The 22527-nt window shown below is 42.5% G+C and overlaps 1 protein-coding gene across 1 annotated transcript in view; it reads left to right on the top strand.

Annotated features, from left to right (window-relative positions):
* Positions 1-22527, top strand: part of LOC126259840 (follistatin-related protein 5-like) — a 279684-nt gene that overhangs the window by 190251 nt on the left and 66906 nt on the right. The window contains exons 8-9 of the mRNA XM_049956931.1: positions 568-760; positions 14513-14634. Coding sequence (XP_049812888.1) covers positions 568-760; positions 14513-14634 — 315 coding nt within the window. The remainder of the gene's footprint in view (positions 1-567; positions 761-14512; positions 14635-22527) is intronic.

Below are 22527 nucleotides of genomic sequence, written 5' to 3' on the forward strand. Positions count from 1 at the left end.
GATTCGTGACTTTGGGGTTACCTGAAGTCGGAAGTGTATCGTGATCGACCGACATCTCTAGGGACGCTGGAAGACAACATCCGACGCCAGTGCCTCACCATAACTCCGGACATGCTTTACACTGCTGTTCACAACATTATTCCTCGACTACAGCTATTGTTGAGGAATGATGGTGGACATATTGAGCATTTCCTGTAAAGAACATCATCTTTGCTTTGTCTTACTTTGTTATACTAATTATTGCTATTGTGATTAGATGAAGCGCCATCTGTCGGTAATTTTTTTGAACTTTTGTATTTTTTTGGTTCTAATAAAACCCCATGTCATTCCAAGCATGTGTGTCAATTTGTACCTCTCTATCTACATTATTCCGTGATTTATTCAGTTTTCAAATTTATACTGAGTTTTTGATCACCTGGTACTTTCAACCACTGTCAGTTTCCGCTGCTAATCGGGGTGTAATTGGTATTTCGCTTCGAATTGATGCTGCGGTGAAATGGCAGTGCGTAAATTTCGGTCCGTCGGTCGTGTCGACAACGGTGGGTTCAAAGGCGATGCGTTCGTCAGGTGGAGTGGCTGAAGAACGACGAGCCGCTGCGGCTGACGCAGCGCAAGTACGAGCTGGTGGGCAACGGCACGGAGGTGCGCGTGCGCAGACTCGCCTACGCCGACACGGGCGCCTACTCGTGCAGCGCGCGCAGCGCCGCCGGCGCCGCCACCGACCTCTCCTCGCTCGTCGTCCAGGACGACCCCGCGCCCAGTGAGTAGCAACAGGTGTCTGCTGGCCGCCGTCTGCTGTCTGCTACACGTCACCAGGGTGACCCCCGCCAGCACACTCTCCCCGCGGCACTCTGCGTCCTCACAGCACCGACATACACGCTGGTCGGTTCAGTTATCGTAATGCATTGCGGGAAGGAGAAACCAGAGGTCTACAACAGAATAAATAATTAAGTAAATACACATCACGATTTAGTAGATGGTGCAGTTCAGCCAGGAATTTATAAGAGAGTATACGAGTTTGCTCAGTTGTACATTTGAAAGGCTAATTGAGTTATTCAATAAGTTTCAGCTAGTAATGACGCATACGCTGGCCGAAAACCACAAGAGGAGGATCTACTCATCTGATGAAATCCTTTTGTGGATTTTAAACTACGCCTTGTCCCGATTCTCGTAAGGGTGACTGGGTTACTGGTTTCTGGTGATGGCATTTCTTATGTACCGTCCTAATCTGGCTGTCATCAGACGATCTGTTTTACTATACTACAACGGCAATTTTTTTTAAAAAAAATGTAGGTTCTTGTGGAGGGACTGCTCTAGCTGCTTATTGGCAGGCAGGCATGAAAGCAACGTTTTCCTGTAGCAAGACTTCGATGGGGTGCGACACTCTTCCTGTAAAATGTAAATGTCGTGTGACTAGGGCATCCCGGCGAGTAGACCGTTCGTCGGGTGCGAGTCTTTCCATTTGACACCACTTTGTTGACATGCGCGTCGATGGGGATGAAATGATGATGAAGACAACACAACACCCAGTGTCTGAGCGGAGAAAATCTTCGATCCAGCCGGGAATCGAACCTGGGCCCTTAGGATTGATATTCTGTCGCGCTGACCACCTTTTTTTTCTTTTTTCTTTTTTTTTAATCTCATTTTGTTCGCTTTTGTTCGTTGCATCTGCCCGGGGCGGACGTCGTAAGACATCCGTTTAAGTTCGTCGTTAATCGATTAACTCAGGTTTTTATTACACAGGGCAGCTGATCCTCTGACCGAACACGCTGAGCTACCGGGCCGGCATCCACTCAGCTACCGGGGGCAGGCACTCTGTTTGCGTGGCGCTTGTTTATGGTGTGGCCTCTGGGCCCAGAACAGCTGCTGGCTAACAAACACATGCGACCCGATGGATTTCGATCAGTGGAATTGAGATCGTAGGCAACTTGTAGCCATCCCACAAATGAAATATATTCGCAGTTGTTTATGGAGAAACATCAACTGTATAATTGAATGATGACAGTGAAAATTTGTACCGAATCGTGAGTGGAACCCAAAATTCCCGCATATCGCGAGCGTCGCCATACCATGCGGCTATCCGAGCACGACCCACGGCCAGACCCAAACTTCCATGTGAGTACATCCTGTACTCATTCATCCATTACGTAAATTCCCGTACAGGGGAGATATTTTACTTTAAAGTCACTTGCCTAGTGTCGCGAATAAATATTTTACCGTGCCTGTGTTATTCGAATTAAGATGCAGTGTTTCTTCGTAGTACAGGCACTGCATTATCGTATCATATCGTATCGTCTGAAGCTATCCTGCCCGTTCGTGCTGCTGCGGCCCTAAATTGGTCCAGTAGCTTCTATTGTTTTCTGTTGTTGCATAGGTGATTGCTGGGCAAGCAAACGGACTTCTTGAAAATTGATGGGTCAGTCACAATCCAGATGGTGTTAGTTTAAAACTGACATGGTCTGATACGCAAAACGATTTTATTCAAGTTCACACAGGCCGTGAAAGTCTTCTCTCTTGTATCAAAAGAGGAAGGAAGGGTAATGACGGTCTAACATCGACAATGAGGTCACTAGAGATGGAGCACAAGAGCACAAGCTTAGATTGATATTGTTAAGGATACTAAAGAAAATAGATAGTGCTCTTTCAAATGAACTATGTCTGGAATGATTTAAGGGAATCATGGAAATTCTAAATCTGGGTGGCCGAAGGCGAGTTTGAATGTCCATCGTCACGAATGGAAGTCCGAGGTGTTAACCACTGTGCGATCTCGCTGTTATATCAAGCAACTGTGAAGTGCATGAGTCATCACCTACAATCGGACATAGACCTACGAGAGTGTGACAGTTGCAATAACCACATACAGACAAGTATCGACCTCCTAGTCCCCCGAAAAATAACTGTTTTGCATCGTTTTCATAAGCTGTACAACAAAACAACTTCCACCGCCAATGTGTTGCTACGGCGATTGAGCAGTAGGATCCACCATGATAATTGCGTGTTTTAGACAAATTGACGGAGAACATGTTAAAAGATTATTTTGTCTTTATATTGTCTCCAATGAGATTAATCAGTAACTGGATATTTATACAGAGTATGTCACAATTAATTAAATAAATGCATACAGTTCAAAGTATACGATACCAGAAGAAAAATAGTGTCAGTAAACATAAGTTCCGAGATGGACCGTTTGGGAGATAATTGCGACTTTGTGGTTATGAGCCACTACTTATATGACTCTGTGTAAACACTGCATGCCGGCCCGTGGTGTGGTCTTTGGTTACATTTTCGACACGTGGAATTGTATACGGAATGGATACAACAGTACAGTATGCAGGCAGAGTGACACTCGTGTCAGTTGTTTGAGGATTTTCAGCTGTGTTGTACGAGTGTTGGTGACAAGGTGGAACATTACAATAACGAGAAGCATGCAGGTATGCATTTCATGTATGCTGGGCCTATGGTAGAGCACGGGAGACTGCACGCTTTTATCAAAAAGCATACACTTCCCGAAGACATCCAGAGAGTCAAACGTTTATCACGGGTGCATTAATGCCTCCGAGAAACTGGGAGCTTCACTTATTCACGAATTATACTCGCGCTTAAGGGTACGGTGCTGGAAGCAGTGGATCACTCTCCACGAATCTGGAGAAGGAGACGTCTGCCACATATGTCTGGAAAATGCCACAGTAGTGTCTGGAGAATAATGCGTCACAATGCGATATACTCGTGCCACCTCCCATGGGTTGGGTGTCTTTGTGAGAGAGACTTTCGCCCTACACTAATGTTGCGTCGGTGGAGGCTACTACAAGTTGTAGGCAACCATACGTCTGTCAATAACACTTTATTTATAGATGGAGCAGTGTTCGCTCTTGTTGGTTAGTTTAACTACCACAGTTCTCATGTTTGAAGTCGTGTAGGCTCCAATCAAAATGCTGTGCATGTGTCTCCACTACGTGATGGTCTTATTGGGCCGTATATGTTTCCAAACAAGCTCTGTGGCATCTTCTCCCAGGATTTGCTTGAGGATGTTCCGTTGGAACAAGCCAGAAGCTGTGGTACATACATCAAGCACCGGCACTTTCTGCTGCTATGGTCAGACGACTTCTAACACGCAGATACGGCCAAAGATGGACTGAGCGAGCAGGACCTGCGTCGCGACCTCTTAGCACAAATGGTTCAAATGGCTCTGAGCACTATGGGACTCAACTGCTGAGGTCATTAGTCCCCTAGAACTTAGAACTACTTAAACCTAACTAACCTAAGAACATCACGCACATCCATCCCGAGGCAGGATTCGAACCTGCGACCGTAGCGGTGGCCCGGTTCCAGACGGCAGCGCCTAGAACCGCTCGGCCACACCGGCAGGCTGACCTCTGGGTAAGACCACTTGATCCGGACCCCGTGAATTTCCATGCTCGGGGCTACCGTAAAGAATTCATGTACGCCAGTCAGGTTAACACGATTGAAGAACTGGAGCAGACATGTCAGCGCTTGTCAAAAATTTCGAAGTTTTCCAGGAGTGTTTGAAAGTATTCGAAACTCATTGCGGCAACGTACATTGACTTGGATCATCACGTTGGACGACACTTTGCACACGTTCAACTACAAGGACAGTCATGTAACTGCTGTCACATTCAGTAAAAATAGCTGCACTTCTAAGAAAGTATCTCAAATAACTTTTGTTTATGTGTCCAGTATTTACGGCTTTTCCTAACTGCGGTAACGTTTACACGGAGACGTCAGCGGTTGCTGGTAACCACGAAGTTGCAAATACGTCGCAAACAGTTCGTTTGCGGACGTATGTTTCGCAAGAATTTTTTCCTTCTTGTATTGTGTTCTTACAACTGTATGCGTTTACGTCATTAATTATTACACACATTATATATATATATATATATATATATATACAGGGTGATTCAAAAAGAATACCACAACTTTAGGAATTTAAAACTCTGCAACGACAAAAGGCAGAGCTAAGCACTATCTGTCGGCGAATTAAGGGAGCTATAAAGTTTCATTTAGTTGTACATTTGTTCGCTTGAGGCGCTGTTGACTAGGCGTCAGCGTCAGTTGATGCTAAGATGGCGACCGTTCAACAGAAAGCTTTTTGTGTTATTGAGTACGGCAGAAGTGAATCGACGACAGTAGTTCAGCGAGCATTTCGAACGAAGTATGGTGTATTAAACGTTGGTATAAACAGTTTACAGAGAATGGGTGATTGTGCAAAGGGAAAAGTTCTGGACGGCCGAGAACGAGTGATGAAAATGTAGCACGCATCCAGCAAGCATTTGTTCGCAGCCCAGGAAAATCGACTCGCAGAGCTAGCAGAGAGCTGCAAATTCCACAATCAACTGTATGGAGAGTCCTACGAAAAAGGTTAGTTATGAAACCTTATCGTCTGAAATTGGTTCAAGCACTGTCTGCAGCTGATAAGATTAAAAGAATCGATTTCTGTGATTTTATCGTTGCTCAAATGGAAACAGATGAATCTTTCGTTTCAAAGATTGTTTTCAGTGATGAAGCAACTTTCCACTCTAACGGGAAAGTCAACCGTCACAATGTCTGTATATGGGGCACTGAGAATCCGCGGGAAACAACTCAGTATGAACGTGACTCGCCTAAGGTGAACGTTTTCTGTGCCATTTCAGCCAATAAAGTTTTTGGTCCCTTTTTCTTCGAAGGTGCTACTGTAACTGGACTACAGTATCTGGAGATGTCAGAGAATTGGCTGTTCCCTCAGCTCGAACAAGAAGCACAACAATTCATATTTCAGCAGGATGGAGCGCCACCACATTGGCACTTATCTGTCCGTAACTACCTGAACGTCAACTACCCGAGGCGATGGATGGGCCGCCAGGCAGCCCGTGACAGAGCACTTCATCACTGGCCTCCAAGAAGCCCTGATCTTACCCCCTGCGATTTTTTCTTATGGGGCTATGTTAAGGATATGGTGTTTCGGCCACCTCTCCCAGCCACCATTGATGATTTGAAACGAGAAATAACAGCAGCTATCCAAACTGTTACGCCTGATATGCTACAGAGAGTGTGGAACGAGTTGGAGTATCGGGTTGATATTGCTCGTGTGTCTGGAGGTGGCCATATTGAACATCTCTGAACTTGTTTTTGAGTGAAAAAAAACCTTTTTAAATACTCTTTGTAATGATGTATAACAGAAGGTTATATTATGTTTCTTTCATTAAATACACCAGCGTGTGCTTGCAGGAGGAGCAGATTTAAAATCTCTGTCTGGAACTAGGTTTTCGGTGGTTTTCCTACATCGTTTGAGGTTACTACCGAGATGATTTCTTTGGAACAGTCCCACCACAAAGGAGGGAGCTTACAATACGTCATTCGACCAATACTTGCTATTTGATCTTCGCTTTTGAATGGGTACCAGGTAAGACTGCCTGAGAAAATTGAGAAGATTCTAGTAAGAGCTGCTGTTTCCGTTACTGATTCATGCCGAAAGCGCGGAAACGTCACGAAGACGCTCAGCTAACTCCAGTGACAGACACGACAAGAAAGGCGTTCTGAGTCACGCTGTGATTTACTGTTAAATTTCCGAGAGCGTACGTTACTAGAAGAGTCAAATAATATCTGGCTTCCTCTTATGTACATCTCGCGAAAAGGCAATAAATGTAAAATTAGAGAGCTGAGGGCTTACGAGGAGACTACCAATAGTCGTTCGCCCAGGGGCCCATTCGTGACCCTGGAACGGGAAAGGGTGGTCAGTGGTATACAAAGTACGCTACGCCACGCACCATAACGTGGGGTCGGAGTACAAAGCTAGATGTAATCGTAGACGAAGAAAGGGACGCAATCGATTTCCTTCCTTCACAGCTTGTTACTGATGACCTTATCGTCTACGAGACGATAATCCCAAATTTCACTGCTTTTACTTTCATAATTTTAGACACTTTATTCTGTTCCGAAGTTATCGTCGAATAGTGAGTTCTGATTATGTTTTCTTTTTGTTGTTGCTGTTCTGAGATAACTATGTCAGTGTGAGGAACGGGAAGATGAAAAGACGACGGAATCATTAGCATGTAGGCGAATTATGGCAGTTTTTGAGGACTGTAACCAAAGTGTTAGTATTATCATTACCCAAAAATGTGAGTGGTGGTGGTTAGTGTTTAACGTCCCGTCGACAACGAGGTCACACGAGGAGCGCAAGCTCAGGTTAGGGAAGGATTGGGAAGGAAATCGGCCGTGCCCTTTCAAAGGAACCATCCCGGCATTTGCCTGAAACGATTTAGGGAAATCACGGATAACCTAAATCAGGGTGGCTGGAGACGGGATTGAACCGTCGTCCTTCCGAATGGGAATCCAGTGTGCTAACCACTGCGCCACCTCGCTCGGTAAAAAAAATATAAGTGTTGGAGCCGGCCGAAGTGGCCGTGCGGTTAAAGGCGCTGCAGTCTGGAACCGCAAGACCGCTACGGTCGCAGGTTCGAATCCTGCCTCGGGCATGGATGTTTGTGATGTCCTTAGGTTAGTTAGGTTTAACTAGTTCTAAGTTCTAGGGGACTAATGACCTCAGCAGTTGAGTCCCATAGTACTCAGAGCCATAAGTGTTGGAGCCGTTGGTAAGCGGCCAGACACGCAATTTCTGCAAACGTGGTACGGCTATAGCATTCCATCCTTACATCAGTTTAGCAGGGACTGAACTTAGATGGATTTATATAAAACTTTTGGAGTTTTATGGTAGCAGGACCAGAGGGTTACTAGAGTCTACTTTGTGACACATCTGATTGCAGTGAGTCGGCCGCTGACTACTGCGGAACTGTGTTGTTGCGCTTGATGACAGTATGAAACGATAGTTATATAACGGTAATAGGCGTTTACATGTAGCCAGGTGTACCAGTTTAAAAAATAATAGATATGGTAACAAAAACCAATTAAGTACATGTGATGTGCATGTACAGACAAGGAAATGATTTCAGTTTCAGAAAAATTGGATTATTTATTCAAGAGGAGGAGCTTCACAAGTTGAGCAAGTCATTAACGCATTGGGCCACCAGTGGCTCTTGTGCAAGCACTTATTCGGCTTGGCACTGATTGAATAAATTATTGTATCTTGTGGGGTAACAGGCGAGTTGTGGCGCCTGGAAATACTCTATGTTAGGAGTTGGGGCGGCTGCAAAGTACGCTCGTCAAAGCCGCGGCTCCTTAGCAACCGCTTGATATTGCACAATAACTGGATCACGTGGTTGCTAGCTGAACGAGTGGCTGGGAATTCCTTGGTGACACTGTGTTGATGAAAGACACTTGTATGTCGAGAGTGCCGAAGATGGCGGACATTGTGAAACCTTTATGGCAGACATTTGACAGTTCGTATAGAAATTAAAAGTAGCCCGATGAATCACGATACCTTAAAAGGAAGCATGTACAGGGTGGCGCTCGAAATTATTTACCAATTGTTTCTTTCACAATTTACGACGCTGGGATCGCTACAGCAGTACCAGCAGAGCCTGGAAAAACAAATGAGTTACGAAATGACGTGTAATTCACTATACTGCCGCTAGGAGACTAGTAAGCAGCATTGGCTGACAATAGAAGACTGACGACACAGCAACGATCGGCCATTGTGTTACTTTTTCATGAAACGAAAAGCCTTGTTGTGACTCTAAGGCGTTTTCGACAACAGTTTAACACACGATGGCTCCCTTGCAAGGAGACCATCCACAGGTTGTACGATAAATTTGTACAGGAAGGAACAGTATTGGAAGCGAAGCGACCTCGGCCTATGCCTGTTTGTTCGCCGGAGAATATTGAAGCGGTACGAGTTGTTGTACAGAGAAGTCCCGGGAAATCGTGTAGAAAGGCAGCAGTGCAACTGGGAACATTCAGACGCTCCGTTCAACGCATTCTTAAGTGACCTCCATATGTACCCATACAAGATGACCTGTGCTCAGAAGCTCACTGAAGAACACGAACAGCAGAGACTACTGTTTGCTCAGTGGGCGGAGGATAGGGAAGAAACTCTCAACAACGTTTGGTTTTCATACGAGGCGCATTTTCATTTAGACAGTGTGATTAACAAACAAAATGTACGCTTTTGGGCCACTGAAAACCCACAAGTGCTTCATGGGCAGCAATTTACAGTCACGGACTTATTGGACCCTTTTTCTTTGAAGAAACTGTGAACAGCGAGCGTTATTTGAGCATGCTTCGCAATAGCTTCATTCCACAGCTTCTTGCTACTGCCTTGCCCTTCAACACGCAGTGGTCATGCAAGATGGAGCAAGGCCACATACTGCAAACACTGTGTTGGAGTTTTTACACAAGCATTTAGACATGCGGATCGTTTCACTCAGGTTTCCAGGTCGCTTCAATGACGGACAAAATTGCCCCCCCCCCCCCCCCCCAATAGTCCAGACCTTAATCCATGTGACTTTTTTCTTTGGGGGTACCTAAAGGAAAAATTTTCCCGAACCGTCTACGTGATTTAATGGAGCTCAGAAGACTTATTCTTCAAGCTAGCAGTGAAATTACGGAAGACATGTGCCGGAGGGTAATCACTAACTTCAGTGTTCGTTTGAAGGAAGTTAGGAAACGAAATGGCGGACATATTGAGCATGTGCTGAGTTACAACAAATCTCCTTGGACGGCTCTTCATTCTAGTATATGTTCCTTTCAGATTGTATTGACAATAAAGTTCATATTCAAAAACAAAATGGTAACACATTTCGTGCGCCACCCTTACATTACCATTATTTGCACGACGATTCTGATGGTGTAATCAGATTTTCAATATTTTTATTAGTTTAAAGTTTAGTATCTGGCTGTAAATTATACAACTAACACCCAGCAACGAATCTCCAAAATCTAAACGGTTCATCCGATTTTGTCGTTCGACGTGTCTTTAGGAAGCTATTAGTATAAACCTAAATTGATATGAATTATAGGCATCTAACTTGAATAGTACATGAGTCATTAGGGGTCAAAGTGATCGACTACTATCGATAGCGTCGGGCCATAAATACTCCACAGTTACACGAAAAAAAGGTAGCAGCACGCTTATAAATATATTTATTCATCTATGTCTTTGTTTATATCCGATGTATGCTATTCATGAAGAAATTGGTCAATTATATACTGTGTTTTTTAGAAAGCACAGAGACATTAGGCTATTAGCTTACTTCTGTTCTATTCCTGTGATATATCTTTATTTAATCTGTTTACGTGTTTAATAATGTGTGTTAGAGCGTGTTTATGGTCCAGCCGTAAGAATATTTATTTAATTTCAAGTTATTTAAATGTAAATCCAGTATTTCGAATGCGTTTAAAAATGTTTGTGAGTGTTCATTGGCTTGGAGACATGACGGGAGTGCTATCATCAGTCACAGCGTCCGTTACTAAGGGAAGCGAATGGAATGGAGGGGAGGAGAAGTGAATGGAGAGGAGTTCTGGACGGTGCGGCGCGATGGGCAGTCGTACAGGACACACGGAAAGCCCTGGAGATTACGGCACGCGGTCGCACGGTCGCAGAAAAGACTAGGACGGTGGAGCAGTTTGCGCGTGGACGTGGCTGATAGAAATATTTCGTAGTGCCAACTAGTGCACTTGTGATATGTCCGTGGCTTCTGCAGTGTAGAAGTAGTATGCGTTTAGAAGTGAATATCGCGTGAGATATGTTGTTGCTCATAACTAAATACGTGAAGTAGGGATCTGTTGTTTTCCTGTTATTCAACTACATTTTATTTAATTGCTGGACCATCGACACCAATAGTGTTTTACAGTAATGAAGGGCATTCTTAATGGTACTTCTGATATCGTACTCATCATTTAAAGTCGTTATAATAGTACCTGCAGAATTTATTTAATTGCAATCTTTCTTTTATAAATTTCTACGTTACATTCGCAATTTCCGAGTGATAGGAACATTTAACCATTCGTTTTATGTATATATATTTATACTGTATACTGTAGACTCAGCAGTATTTAGTTTTAAATGCGGCAACTACGTATCCCAGCCGCTAGACAACGAAACCAGCCAAAACTTTTAATATTTCAACTTTGAGCCAGAGGGTACGTAGTTGAGGGCCACCACACCACCACGATTTGTATTGTGAAAGCTCGCAATCTCCTCCTGGGGGATATCGTACCAGATTCTGTTCATTTTGCGGGTTTGATCTTCAAAATCCCGAGCAGATTGGAGGGCTCTGCCCATGATGCTCCAGACATTCTCAATTATGGAGAGATCCGGCGTCCTTGCTGACCAAGGTATGTTTTGGCAAGCACGAAGACAGACTCCCGCAGTGTGCGAGCGGGCATTATCTTGCTGAAATGTAAGCCGAGAATGACGTTCCAAGAGGGGCAGCAAAACGGGGCGTAGAACATCGTCATCCTCGGCATACTCACAGCACTGCGGCACGTGGACGAGATTCGACGCCCCGTATGGCTCCACTTCACCGCCATCCATCCTGGGATCACGTTTCAGAAGCAAACTGCCCGCCCGCACATGGCGAGGTTTTCTACTGATTGTCTTCACGCTTGCCAAACCTTGGTCAAAAAGTACGGTGGGTCTCTTCCCAATTGAGAGCGTTTGCAGCGCTTTCGGCAGGACCCTTCAACCAGCTGGGGATTTTGATATCTAATACAACAGTTGGGAAGAATATGGCGCGGTATACCTCACGAGGACATCAGCCAACGCCAACAATGACAGTCCGAATAACTGCTTGAATAAGGGCCCTACACACTTGCACTATTTGAAAAGCTCTTTTTCTTCAATAAATCATCCTATTTCTCTGAAACTATAATCGCTTGTTTGTCTTCACAAGCACATAAAATCCACTGATTTAGGTCCTGTTCGGATAATTCCTTCGTGTGGCTGCTTTCTCTTTTTTTTCTGATTGTGTATGTGAGGACAAAAAATAGCCTACAGGCAGGAAAAACCCATTTAAACTAGGAAACAGGGACAATAATGATCCTTTACAAACAGATGAAGAAATATGCCCAGAACATTCACCATGCTGAGAAGGCGCGCGCGTGGGCCGAGATAGTGGGCTTTTATTTTGCTGTACGACTCTGTAGCCGAGTGTCACCACGAGAGACCCTCATGAGGGGGACTCGAGTTACATTCCCAGTACTGGTAGGGTGTTTTCGATTTTTCCTCGGTGAGAGGAATGGACTGCGGTGCATCAGGCTCGTGATGCCAGCTTTGAAGCTATCAGATAGAGAGGTAGCGACTCTAAGGTCGAAACGTCGATAGCGGCCGGGAGTGCAGTGTACTGACCCCACGCTCCTCCATACCGCATCCGATGATGAATGACTGAGGGTGACACGACAGTTAGTCGAGTATCGCGTGCTCTTCAGTGCCTGATCGCGGTGTTTCCTTTTTTCTTTTATAGCCAGAGTTATCTGAATGTCACCTTGGAAATCTATTCTTGCATCGTCTCCAATACACTTGTTTTCAACACATAGTTTCTGTAGCTGATTTTAATTTTTGAAGTTTAAATAATTTTGTAAATTCGAATAGACGATTTACACATGTATACAGGAAGTTTCAATCTTTGAAAAATCTTATCTAGATAAATTAGTCGTTTGAACTGCGCTAGTTATGTGCAGAGCAAATATGGAACACCTCAAATAATGTAGGAGAGTCGCGTTTTATTTTGCAATCATGGTTTTATAATCACGAGAGCATGGCAAACACTGGTTGCTGGATGAAGGATGGCAATGAGTCACGCACCTGCGGACAAAAATAATAATTAAACTTCAATGTAATACACTTTTACGTCAGTTCTTCATATATATATAACATTTTAGCAAGACAATATTTTGTGCATGGCATTAAAATTTTCGTAACAGATTCATCAAATATTATATTTTAAAGTTCTCTTTGCACTAAATATTATTTAATTTTATTTTTACTATCTTCTGACATAAAGAAAATAAGTCTCATGAATAGTTTCAGTAAATAATTTCTCCAAATGTTTTAAAATTACAAAACAGCTACACAATGAACTCGTAACAGCAAGTTCCTGTATGGTTGTCCATTCGTTTTCGATTATAAATTTAATATGCACATCTCTGAGCTAAAGATATGTCCGATATTGAAACAGCTTAATTTTTTTCTAGGTTTCCCATATTCGTGGATGCAGACGACAATTGGTTAGTGCATAAAAACAGCTAACACTGCACGTCTTACTCATTATAACCATTTTGTTCTCTAAATCTTTGTTCCCCTGTTCTTTCACTGTAATTTACTACTTAAGCTCCAGTTTTACATACCTTTACGTAGCTATTAATCTCTTCATCTGTCTTTTTCTACCTGATCTATTTTTCTCTGTCTGTGATTCCGCCTGTACTGTTATTTCACAATGTTTTATTCTACGTAATCTGTAGTGCACTTATGGTCTCCATAGATAAGGCAGGGTCGCCAGTAAGAACGCATGCATTTTGATGGCTACTCCATTAGAGGACAATATTTTTACGTTTTTGAAGGAAAAATGTGTTCAGTTTGTGCTAAACACGGAAACAGTCTTTACAAATGCACGTTGAATGATAAAATACCTGTCATGAAAATACATTTAGCTTTCGGTATTTTTTCATGTCTGTTTTACTGTTTTACGGTTCCTGGAGATAAAATTGTTAGAACACTAACTTATTGTCCCTTTGGTTAAAAAAAAGTAGTCTGTCAAACGTCTGAAGCCGTTGATCTACACTCTATTATTTATGCAATTTCGAAAGAAATAGTCGCAATGAATCTAAGTGAATGACATTGTGTCCCACGCTAGTGATACTAAGCTCTAGTTAAGGTGTCCATCTCGTCCTAGAAGATATTCTAACAACGGTAGGACCAAATTAGATTTCACATTACACTCGTCTCCATAACTGGCTGACTGATCGAAATTATTTGACCTAATTTAGTAACGTACTGTGGCAGCTCTAGTCAAATGACAACGTATAAAATCAGATAACCTTACAAACAAGATGGTAAACCGGGAGAGAACTTATCGAATGAAACCTTTGTTCAACTTACGATAAGGAGTTGTGGGCGGAACAAGGGCTTTAAGATATATTTTTCGTCAAGGAAAGAGTTTCTGACACGTTTTAGCACTTTTCCTAACATCATGGAAATACGTGATTCATGATAAGGGATGTGGTAATTGTTCATCCAATAACCATGCTAAGTTAAATTTTTATAATTTATTTCGGAATATTACATTTCATCTTAAAATTAATGTAATTACTGCCGATGAGTAACTGTCAACACTATTTAGAATAAGGCGTAAGTTTCTGAAATCGATTTTGCTATAAATAGAAGCAGACCTATTCCAAATCCTAGTTTTAAGTAATTTCTACAATACTTTCAAGAACACAGTAGCAAATGTTTTCAGATTATTTCAGTGAATTTGAGGATAACTTCCGAAAAAGGAAAGATTGATTTGGCATCTCTGAGCTAACCAGATCTCGCTGAACTGTACATACTGGCGACCCTGGGTTGGTGTTCTTTCCTGCAATTCGCAGCCTGTCTCTCTGTTCTGGTACTCGTTCTTCGTTGCAGCATCACCGAAGGAGGAGCGGCGCTTCTTCGCTTTCCATGACTTTGGAATCTCGGTGTACGAGCCGACGGCTTGTCGCCTGTACCATCACATAAGGGGCAGCGACATCATACCTGGCACACAGGTACGTATCCACTAATATTTTGAAACCCTGTGCGTTACGTGTTTCCTGGAGAACGGTCAAAACTGATTGTGAGTTTTCGCATTGGTCATTCTCTCGTTGACACTGTCAGAATACTGGGCGAGAAGTGGGACTGAAGAGTGAAGAAATTATTTTATCCTACCTTCGTTTAAGGGACCTCCCCATTGTGAGACAACTTAGGACATGTACGGAAAATCCAACCATAAACTGATGCTACTTTCTTAACTCATAATCTTTGCTAGTTATGAAGTAGGCAGATGGAGCTTCTTTTCGAAATCTTTCGCCGGCGAAGAATGATATGACTGTTTTTGTTTTCCAGTATAATGAAAAAATGAGTAAACTTGGTCTATTAAAAATATTGTGAGTTATCCTTACATTTGACAGTACACATTGCGAAACGCAGTCATTTAATCACCACTACCTTATCAATAGAGAAACAATACCATTGCACAAATGAACCGTAAAAATAGACAAATAAATGACACCTAGCCAAATGCATGCCTCTCGATGTGATACCACCTTGGTGGCTGGGTTTTAAGCGTCACTATGTAGATACTTCTAACTGTGCCACATGAGGCCGAGTGAAGTGACTTCAGACTTTCTCTCCACAGACAAGTTTTCGCCAACCAGAAAACCATGGAGTCGAGAAGCATCCGACGCTTAGAGCTACTTTTTAAATGTTTATACGAAAATCGTGTACAAACCTCTTACTTGCTGCTGAAATACTTACCTCATTTATTACAATTATGTATCATCATATTTGTCTGTAACTTATAGTTTTTGAGCATATCCCTTATGGAGCTAACTCTCGAGCATCGTGGTTCAGTACGTTTCGTGGTTGAATGGTCACTACTGTCTGTCATAGCTCCCGCTCTGTATGTGATGCAATGGGGGAAAACCACGTATGTTATCCTTATTACTTTTTATTTTGTTTTGTTTCCTGATACAGGTAACAATTTCGTATAGGCAACATTAGTAATGAGTGAAACCTATCCAAGTCTGACATCTTTCACATAACACAGCGTGTAATGCGAAATATTTTCATTCTCAGTTTTCCACGTGAAAGGGAAAATAGCTTCAATGAGAGTTCCCAGTTATACTAGATTTTAGCCTACGATGAGATCGATACCATGATGTCTCTGTTTCGAGACGAGTGCTGCATTCATTGTTGCTTTTACTGTTTAAGAGACGCCAAAAGTAACAAAGTGTCTATATCTGTCTCCAAATTAACGAGAAAATATCATTCCGCCCTTAGTTATCGAATAACCAGACAACTTTCTCAAATATTTGAGATTAAGGGAGAAACGTTTCTGTCATACACCCAAGACCATTCGCGCTGACCATAAAAAGCAAGATTATAAACACTCCGTTTATCTGTATTTATTTGAAGTTGTGCAGACATACGTCCATTAACGATCAATGGCTCATATTAAACAAAGTGTGAAACACAAGCAAAAGCTTCGAATAAAGTACTCTGAAAACCTTGCACTGAAAAGTGGAAACACATGCACCGCATTTGCAGAACACTTTATATAATAGAGACCACCCTACTGGCATAAAAACGGCCGTAAGCAGTATTAATGATTGATAGACAGCTACTGCCCTCCTACCACAGCTCAAAAAGATCCACTATAGTAAGTATAAGCATACGATACACCACCATTCTCACTCGAAGAAATTGTTTTTTGAGGTTATAAATTACGCCTAATATTTACAATAGAGATTTTACCTAATCGTGGTTTCCAATAAACCTGCAGTTTCAGTCCATAGATTCCGAACTACATCCAGATTATGATATTTTTCATCCTTAATATACCACAAATTCCGTTTCTTGGAATAAACGTATCAGCTTCTCACAGTCTACACTTCGTGTGTAGGAACGTCGGTCGATTTGAACGAAAAAAACAAACTGAATCTAATTTCACCGACTGTCGTCCGAAGTCTTTACGTTCGGACATAGAGATTGGTCGCACTGCAGTAGTGATTTCAAAAGGCCGTCTGTCTTCCACCTGTGTCGGTCGTCAGTGGAATCCACCAATATCGGTGCCATTGTAACCGCAGCCGTAGTGTTAATTGCGGAAGGTGTGATGAATGAAAGGGTTCTTCTCGGAAAAGCATACTGTTGGCGACATTCATGCTCTTTTAGTTTCCAGTAACGATTTACATGGTGACTGTACTTGGTGTGACTTGAAATATAATCCTGTAGCATTTGTATCCCTCCAAAATTAATAATGTTAAGCAATGGGAAACTACCCACAGCTGAGACCGGACAGTAGAGTGGGCGCTGTTTGCACAGACGAGTGTGCAACGGTGAAGTAAATCAACATCCGCTAAGGCCAGTATCGGTACGCAGTAAATGTTTAAACGTAGGCTTACTCGGCTGCAGTGAGTTTCAACAAAAGTATTTTTGTTGTGATACTGGGGCATAATGGAATGTAGTCGAATTAAGTCAGGTGATGTTGAGGGTATTAGATTAGGAAATGAGACACTTAAAGTAGTAAAGGAGTTTTGCTATTTGGGGAGCAAAATAACTGATGATGGTCGAAGTAGAGAAGATATAAAATGTAGACTGGCAATGGCAAGGAAAGCGTTTCTGAAGAAGAGAAATTTGTTAACATCGAGTATAGATTTAAGTGTCAGGAAGTCATTTCTGAAAGTATTTGTATGGAGTGTAGCCATGTATGGAAGTGAAACATGGACGGTAAATAGTTTGGACAAGAAGAGAATAGAAGCTTTCGAAATGTGGTGCTACAGAAGAATGCTGAAGATTAGATGGGTAGATCACATAACTAATGAGGAGGTACTGAATAGGATTGGGGAGAAGAGGAGTTTGTGGCACAACTTGATCAGAAGAAGGGATCGGTTGGTAGGACATGTTCTGAGGCATCAAGGGATCACCAATTTAGTACTGGAGGGCAGCGTGGAGGGTAAAAATCGTAGGGGGAGACCAAGAGATGAATACACTAAGCAGATTCAGAAGGATGTAGGTTGCAGTAGGTACTGGGAGATGAAGAAGCTTGCACAGGATAGAGTAGCATGGAGAGCTGCATCAAACCAGTCTCAGGACTGAAGACAACAACAACTGGGGCATACTGTAAATAAAACAACTAACGTTTCGGCTATCGTTGAAGGTATTCGTGCTGTTGTCTAGTTGGGGAGGTGTCGGATCTCAACAGTATAAGAAGAGACCTACCGACCGGCGTGTAGTTAGCCGGATGTGGTGTGGACGTACATTGGTCAGAATACCACTCTCACCGCCACTGCCGGCTTTTCCCGCCTTGGAGCAGCTACTTCTCACGCTATTATCTCCTCAATTGGCATCACGAGGCTGGGTGAAACACGTTCCGATCCTCTGATCAAGAGAAAATTCGCTGGCAACAGAGGGAAACACATCCCGATCCTCCGCATAGCAACCTAACATGTTGTCCACTAAGCTACGGAGGCAAACTCAAAAAGTAAGGTTACAAATTGTTTCATTCAGTGCTGCACTACACTTCTAAGTGACATAGATACACGACACTACTTTTGAGTATAGTCACAACCTGTCACTGAACAACCGGCGGAACGCTCTACCAGTCTTTCAATTTCTCGATGGCCGAAATACACTTCGTAGGCAGGTAGCCATTCCAGAATCGCTCTTGGAACCTCCTCATCACCATTTCAGCTTGCCGAAAAGATCGATATCTTATGGTGCAATATGTGGATCACTCTCACCTCCGTCTGTGCGGCCTTGATCAAATTGTTGGCTACAATTCACTACGGGTGGCTGCGAGATTTCATTTGGTCCATATACCGCCACAACTTCAATGTGAGTATGGGTACAATTTCGTCCCCAAGACTCGTACTGTCCCATGTATTTCAATTTTGTTATCCGCGTCGCAGCAGAATTGTGTCTGCAGGAAACCCGTACAGTACGCTTTGCTCACAGCTCCAGATGCGCAGTGACGTTAGCGTGCGATGTGTGTGATGTACGTCATGAAGTCCCTAGATATGCTTCTGGGCTACTGCCCCTTCACATATCCTCTTGTTATTCCTCGCGTTGACAGGTCAATTAGGGGGCAGAAAATTTGCTTCATTTAGACTCTGAAGCCACAATGACCACTTTTGTTAATGCTCCGGGTAGACGAAGCCATAATATTGTGGAGTAATGTCGGATGGAATTTTCATATTCGTTAAGGTAACCTCATAAAGAAAATTAAATTCTTGCGACAAAAAGGGGAAGATATTTTGGTGACGATGGAGAATAATATGATCAAAGAAATTTAGTAAAAAATATTTTTTTAATTTGTCTGAATCTAACAAATAAAACTGTCCGATGTTGCCCCTTTGCTGGCATAATTTCGGACATTCATTGAATTTTGCACACCGAGGTCCATATTACACTCCAATGGGATAATTTATGATAGTGACTATCTTTTAAAAGATACCCATTCTTAAAAACATGTTTTATATGCTTAGAAAATATTTTTTTGGCAAATGGTTACAAAATATTCTACAGATCTTCAGTAAACATTTGACACATATTTAGAAAACTTTCCCAGACATACATACAAAATATTTCATTAATAAAGACAATTTACTCATACAACAAATCAATAATAATCTACAATATGTTCTCAGTGAAAGAAAACTTCCCTTTCTCTTCTCTTGGAGTCGGCAACGCTCTTACAATTTGGCCTTTGTGTGCAGTATCATCGTCGGGAATGGCAGGAGAAATAAACACAGGTTTGCTGCCTTGATATGGACGCAGAGATCTGACTTCCACTTCTTTTGCGCCAACTTCTGTTGCGATTCTTACAAACTGCTGTCCCCCCTCCCCAAAAAAAATCACGTGTGGATAATCCACAAGAGTAAAAGCCTGCGCTTCCACAAGTGCTTCCTCTGCTCTGCTGCTTTCGTCACCAGTGGGTAATGCATCATTATTCACAAGCGACTCAGACACCGAGTCATCATTATCTCGCTGTCTCATATCGGTGCCTAAAATAGATTTCCTTGGGGCAACATCTAATTTTTCTTTTGTTGGACACTTGTGCTACTTTTCACTCCATAGCGAACATTCTGAAGCATATCTTCAAAGCTCGAAGACTATTCTTCTGAAAAAATTGTTTTGACAATTATCTCCATGAGGTAATTTTTTGAGGACTCTTTCAGTGTCAAACGAAATTAATCGCACTGCACGGAATGCACTTCTTATTTTGTCTTCTTCAGTTGCAGACACTTTTTTGAGAATTTCCTGCAAAAATGAGGGGGAAGCGTATTTCGATATTGGCCCACGGGAGCTTTTCTTACATTGCATAAGCACTGCCCATTAAGCAGCTTTTAAAGGTCTGAAGAAATCTACGTCTAATGGCTGTAAAATATGCGTACTGTTTGGTGGCAATAAAATAAAAGACATTTTATTCTTCCCACATTCATCAAATACTCGCAGCGAAATGTAACTTGAAAGGTTGTCTCCTATCATAATTTTCTGCCCCTCCTTTGATTTCAGGTAAGGCAGCGGAATAGCAATACACCAGTCTTCAAATGTAGACAAATCAGACCATCCACTTTTATTGCAGCTATAGTGGATTCCTTTGGGACCTCCTTCTGGTCACGTGTCCCATAAATGCTCCGATTTCTAGACCACAAAGGGAGGTAACAATTTTCCGTCCCCAGTGGCAGCCATCATTAGTGAAAAACTAAAAGAATCTAAAATCCTTTCAGAATGTTTTCTTCGCCTACTAACTATCACATGCTTCCTCTCAGGGTCCTCATACAGATTGATCTCTTCATAACTGATTACATTTTTGGGATCGATATTTTCCATTTTTTCACCAGCATTCTGGAAATATGGTTTCACTGTCTCATAACTCACTTCAGCACGTTCCCTTTTAATGTTCTCAGATAGCCGGACGCTTAATATGGCAGAGTGAAGCTGTGAGAATGAACGCGACCACTCAGTCCCTGGCATGTTACAAGGAAAGCGTTTTTCCCTTCGTCCATATTTATCAAGACATCTTTTCACTATGTACCTAACATCATCAGAGGTAAAAGGAAAACCCCAGTGTGTAGCCCTTAAAATACCACGGAAAAGTGTGCTATCTTCATGGTACTTAAGACAGAATTACTAGAGGGTTTGTATTTTTTAACTTTACTCTCTAACGTTGAACGTGGTACTTTGAATTTTCTTGGCGCTTTTCTGTACTACAGTTTTCCCGATGTTATAGCAACAAGCACTTTTTCAAGATTTTTCAGGATCATAATTGCGCCTCGGAAGAGCACCAAGCCTCCTTTTGTAAGTACCCGGCATTGTCCGATATTAAATCAACGTGTGTAGTTACTGTAAATAATTCACTAGACATTAACGAAAGTGAGATGTGGAGACAAACTGTATTCACATTTCCTTCAAAAATGGTTCAAATGGCTCTGAGCACTATGGGACTTAACAGCTGAGGTCATCAGTCCCCTAGAACTTAGAACTACTTAAACCTAACTAACCTAAGGACATCACACACATCCATGCCCGTTGCAGGATTCGAACCTGCGACTGTAGCGGTCGCGCGGTTCCAGACTGAAGCGCCTAGAGCCTCTCGGCCACTCCGGCCGGCCCACATTTCCTTCTTAAGATTTAAATAAGTAAACAATAAGCAGATTAAGCCTACCAGTTTCTTCTCTTCTTGTACAATAACGAAAGTTTTCGTACAAAGATAACTAGCAACAATTGTACACTGCACTGTAACCCGCTATACACTACTATTTCAACTTACGACTGCAGTGATGTGTGCTCGTATACGCTTGACAATATGTAAGGTGTACACAGCAAAACGCGTGCGTGAAATAAAAGCTTGCATTCAGTGATACCAACGTAAGAACATAAGTATGCTGTTACCCGTCCGAAATTACCCCTTTATCCGATATTTCCCCATCTTACGGCAGTAGTACAGTGAAGTACTTTGAAACAGTCACTTACTGTTTTTTGTCAAAAATTCGTCGCAGGAAAGAGCTGAGGCGGATTTCTGCATTTACTTCCCATGCACTAGTACTATTTAATATTAAATGATGTTTGTTTCATATGCCGACTATTCGAGCATAGGCACAAACGAAAAGCCTAGCTACCCACCGGGGTAACTAAAATATTAATGTGCACTGGATTTATTATCACTTGGTGCTCTTATTTTTCCCCGATGTTTACGTACTCTTGGCTTTTTTAGCTTCTGTTTGTCAACTTAGACTAACTAAAGCCAGGACCTTCAATTCCATTAAATTTTGATCAGTATCCACCCACGGTAATTACGGTGAGACAAGAGTGGCGACGCCATCTAAGTTTACACTGTTCGCTTACGACCCGAGGCAAGTCACGAAATTAGGCCGTAGATATTCGATTAGGACGCGTCCCCAGGGCACAGTAAGGCAGCAGCGCCGGCGCCACTGCCGTCGCTGGCTGCTGACGCCGCGCCTGCAGAATATATGGCGTCGCCTTCCCAGAGGGACACACGGCCGGCGTTATGGCTCTGCGTCAGAGGAACAGCCTAAAACACTCGCTTTTGCAAACAGACCACGCGGAAAACCTATAGCACACACAAAAGCGTCGAGCTCCACAGACAACTAAATAATGTCTGATTTCAGTCTATTTATTTCACCATGTGGTGAACGATCTGTAGCATCATTCCCTGTATTATAAAACTGATGAAGATCAGAGGGACACCTGAACATGATGAATGCTATATATCAAGACTGGAACAAAAGTATATTTAAGGCCAATTTTCCTTCATCAGGTTCGCCTGTTACATTAAAAAAGATCCATTCATAGTTCCATAAGTTAAAATCAGTTACTTATGAAATCCACGAAGGATATTTCAGCCTTTTGCCAATTTTAAAGAAAAATTTAGTATTTTT

The sequence above is a fragment of the Schistocerca nitens genome, chromosome 1, assembly GCF_023898315.1.
Source record: "Schistocerca nitens isolate TAMUIC-IGC-003100 chromosome 1, iqSchNite1.1, whole genome shotgun sequence".
Classification (NCBI taxonomy): domain Eukaryota; kingdom Metazoa; phylum Arthropoda; class Insecta; order Orthoptera; family Acrididae; genus Schistocerca; species Schistocerca nitens.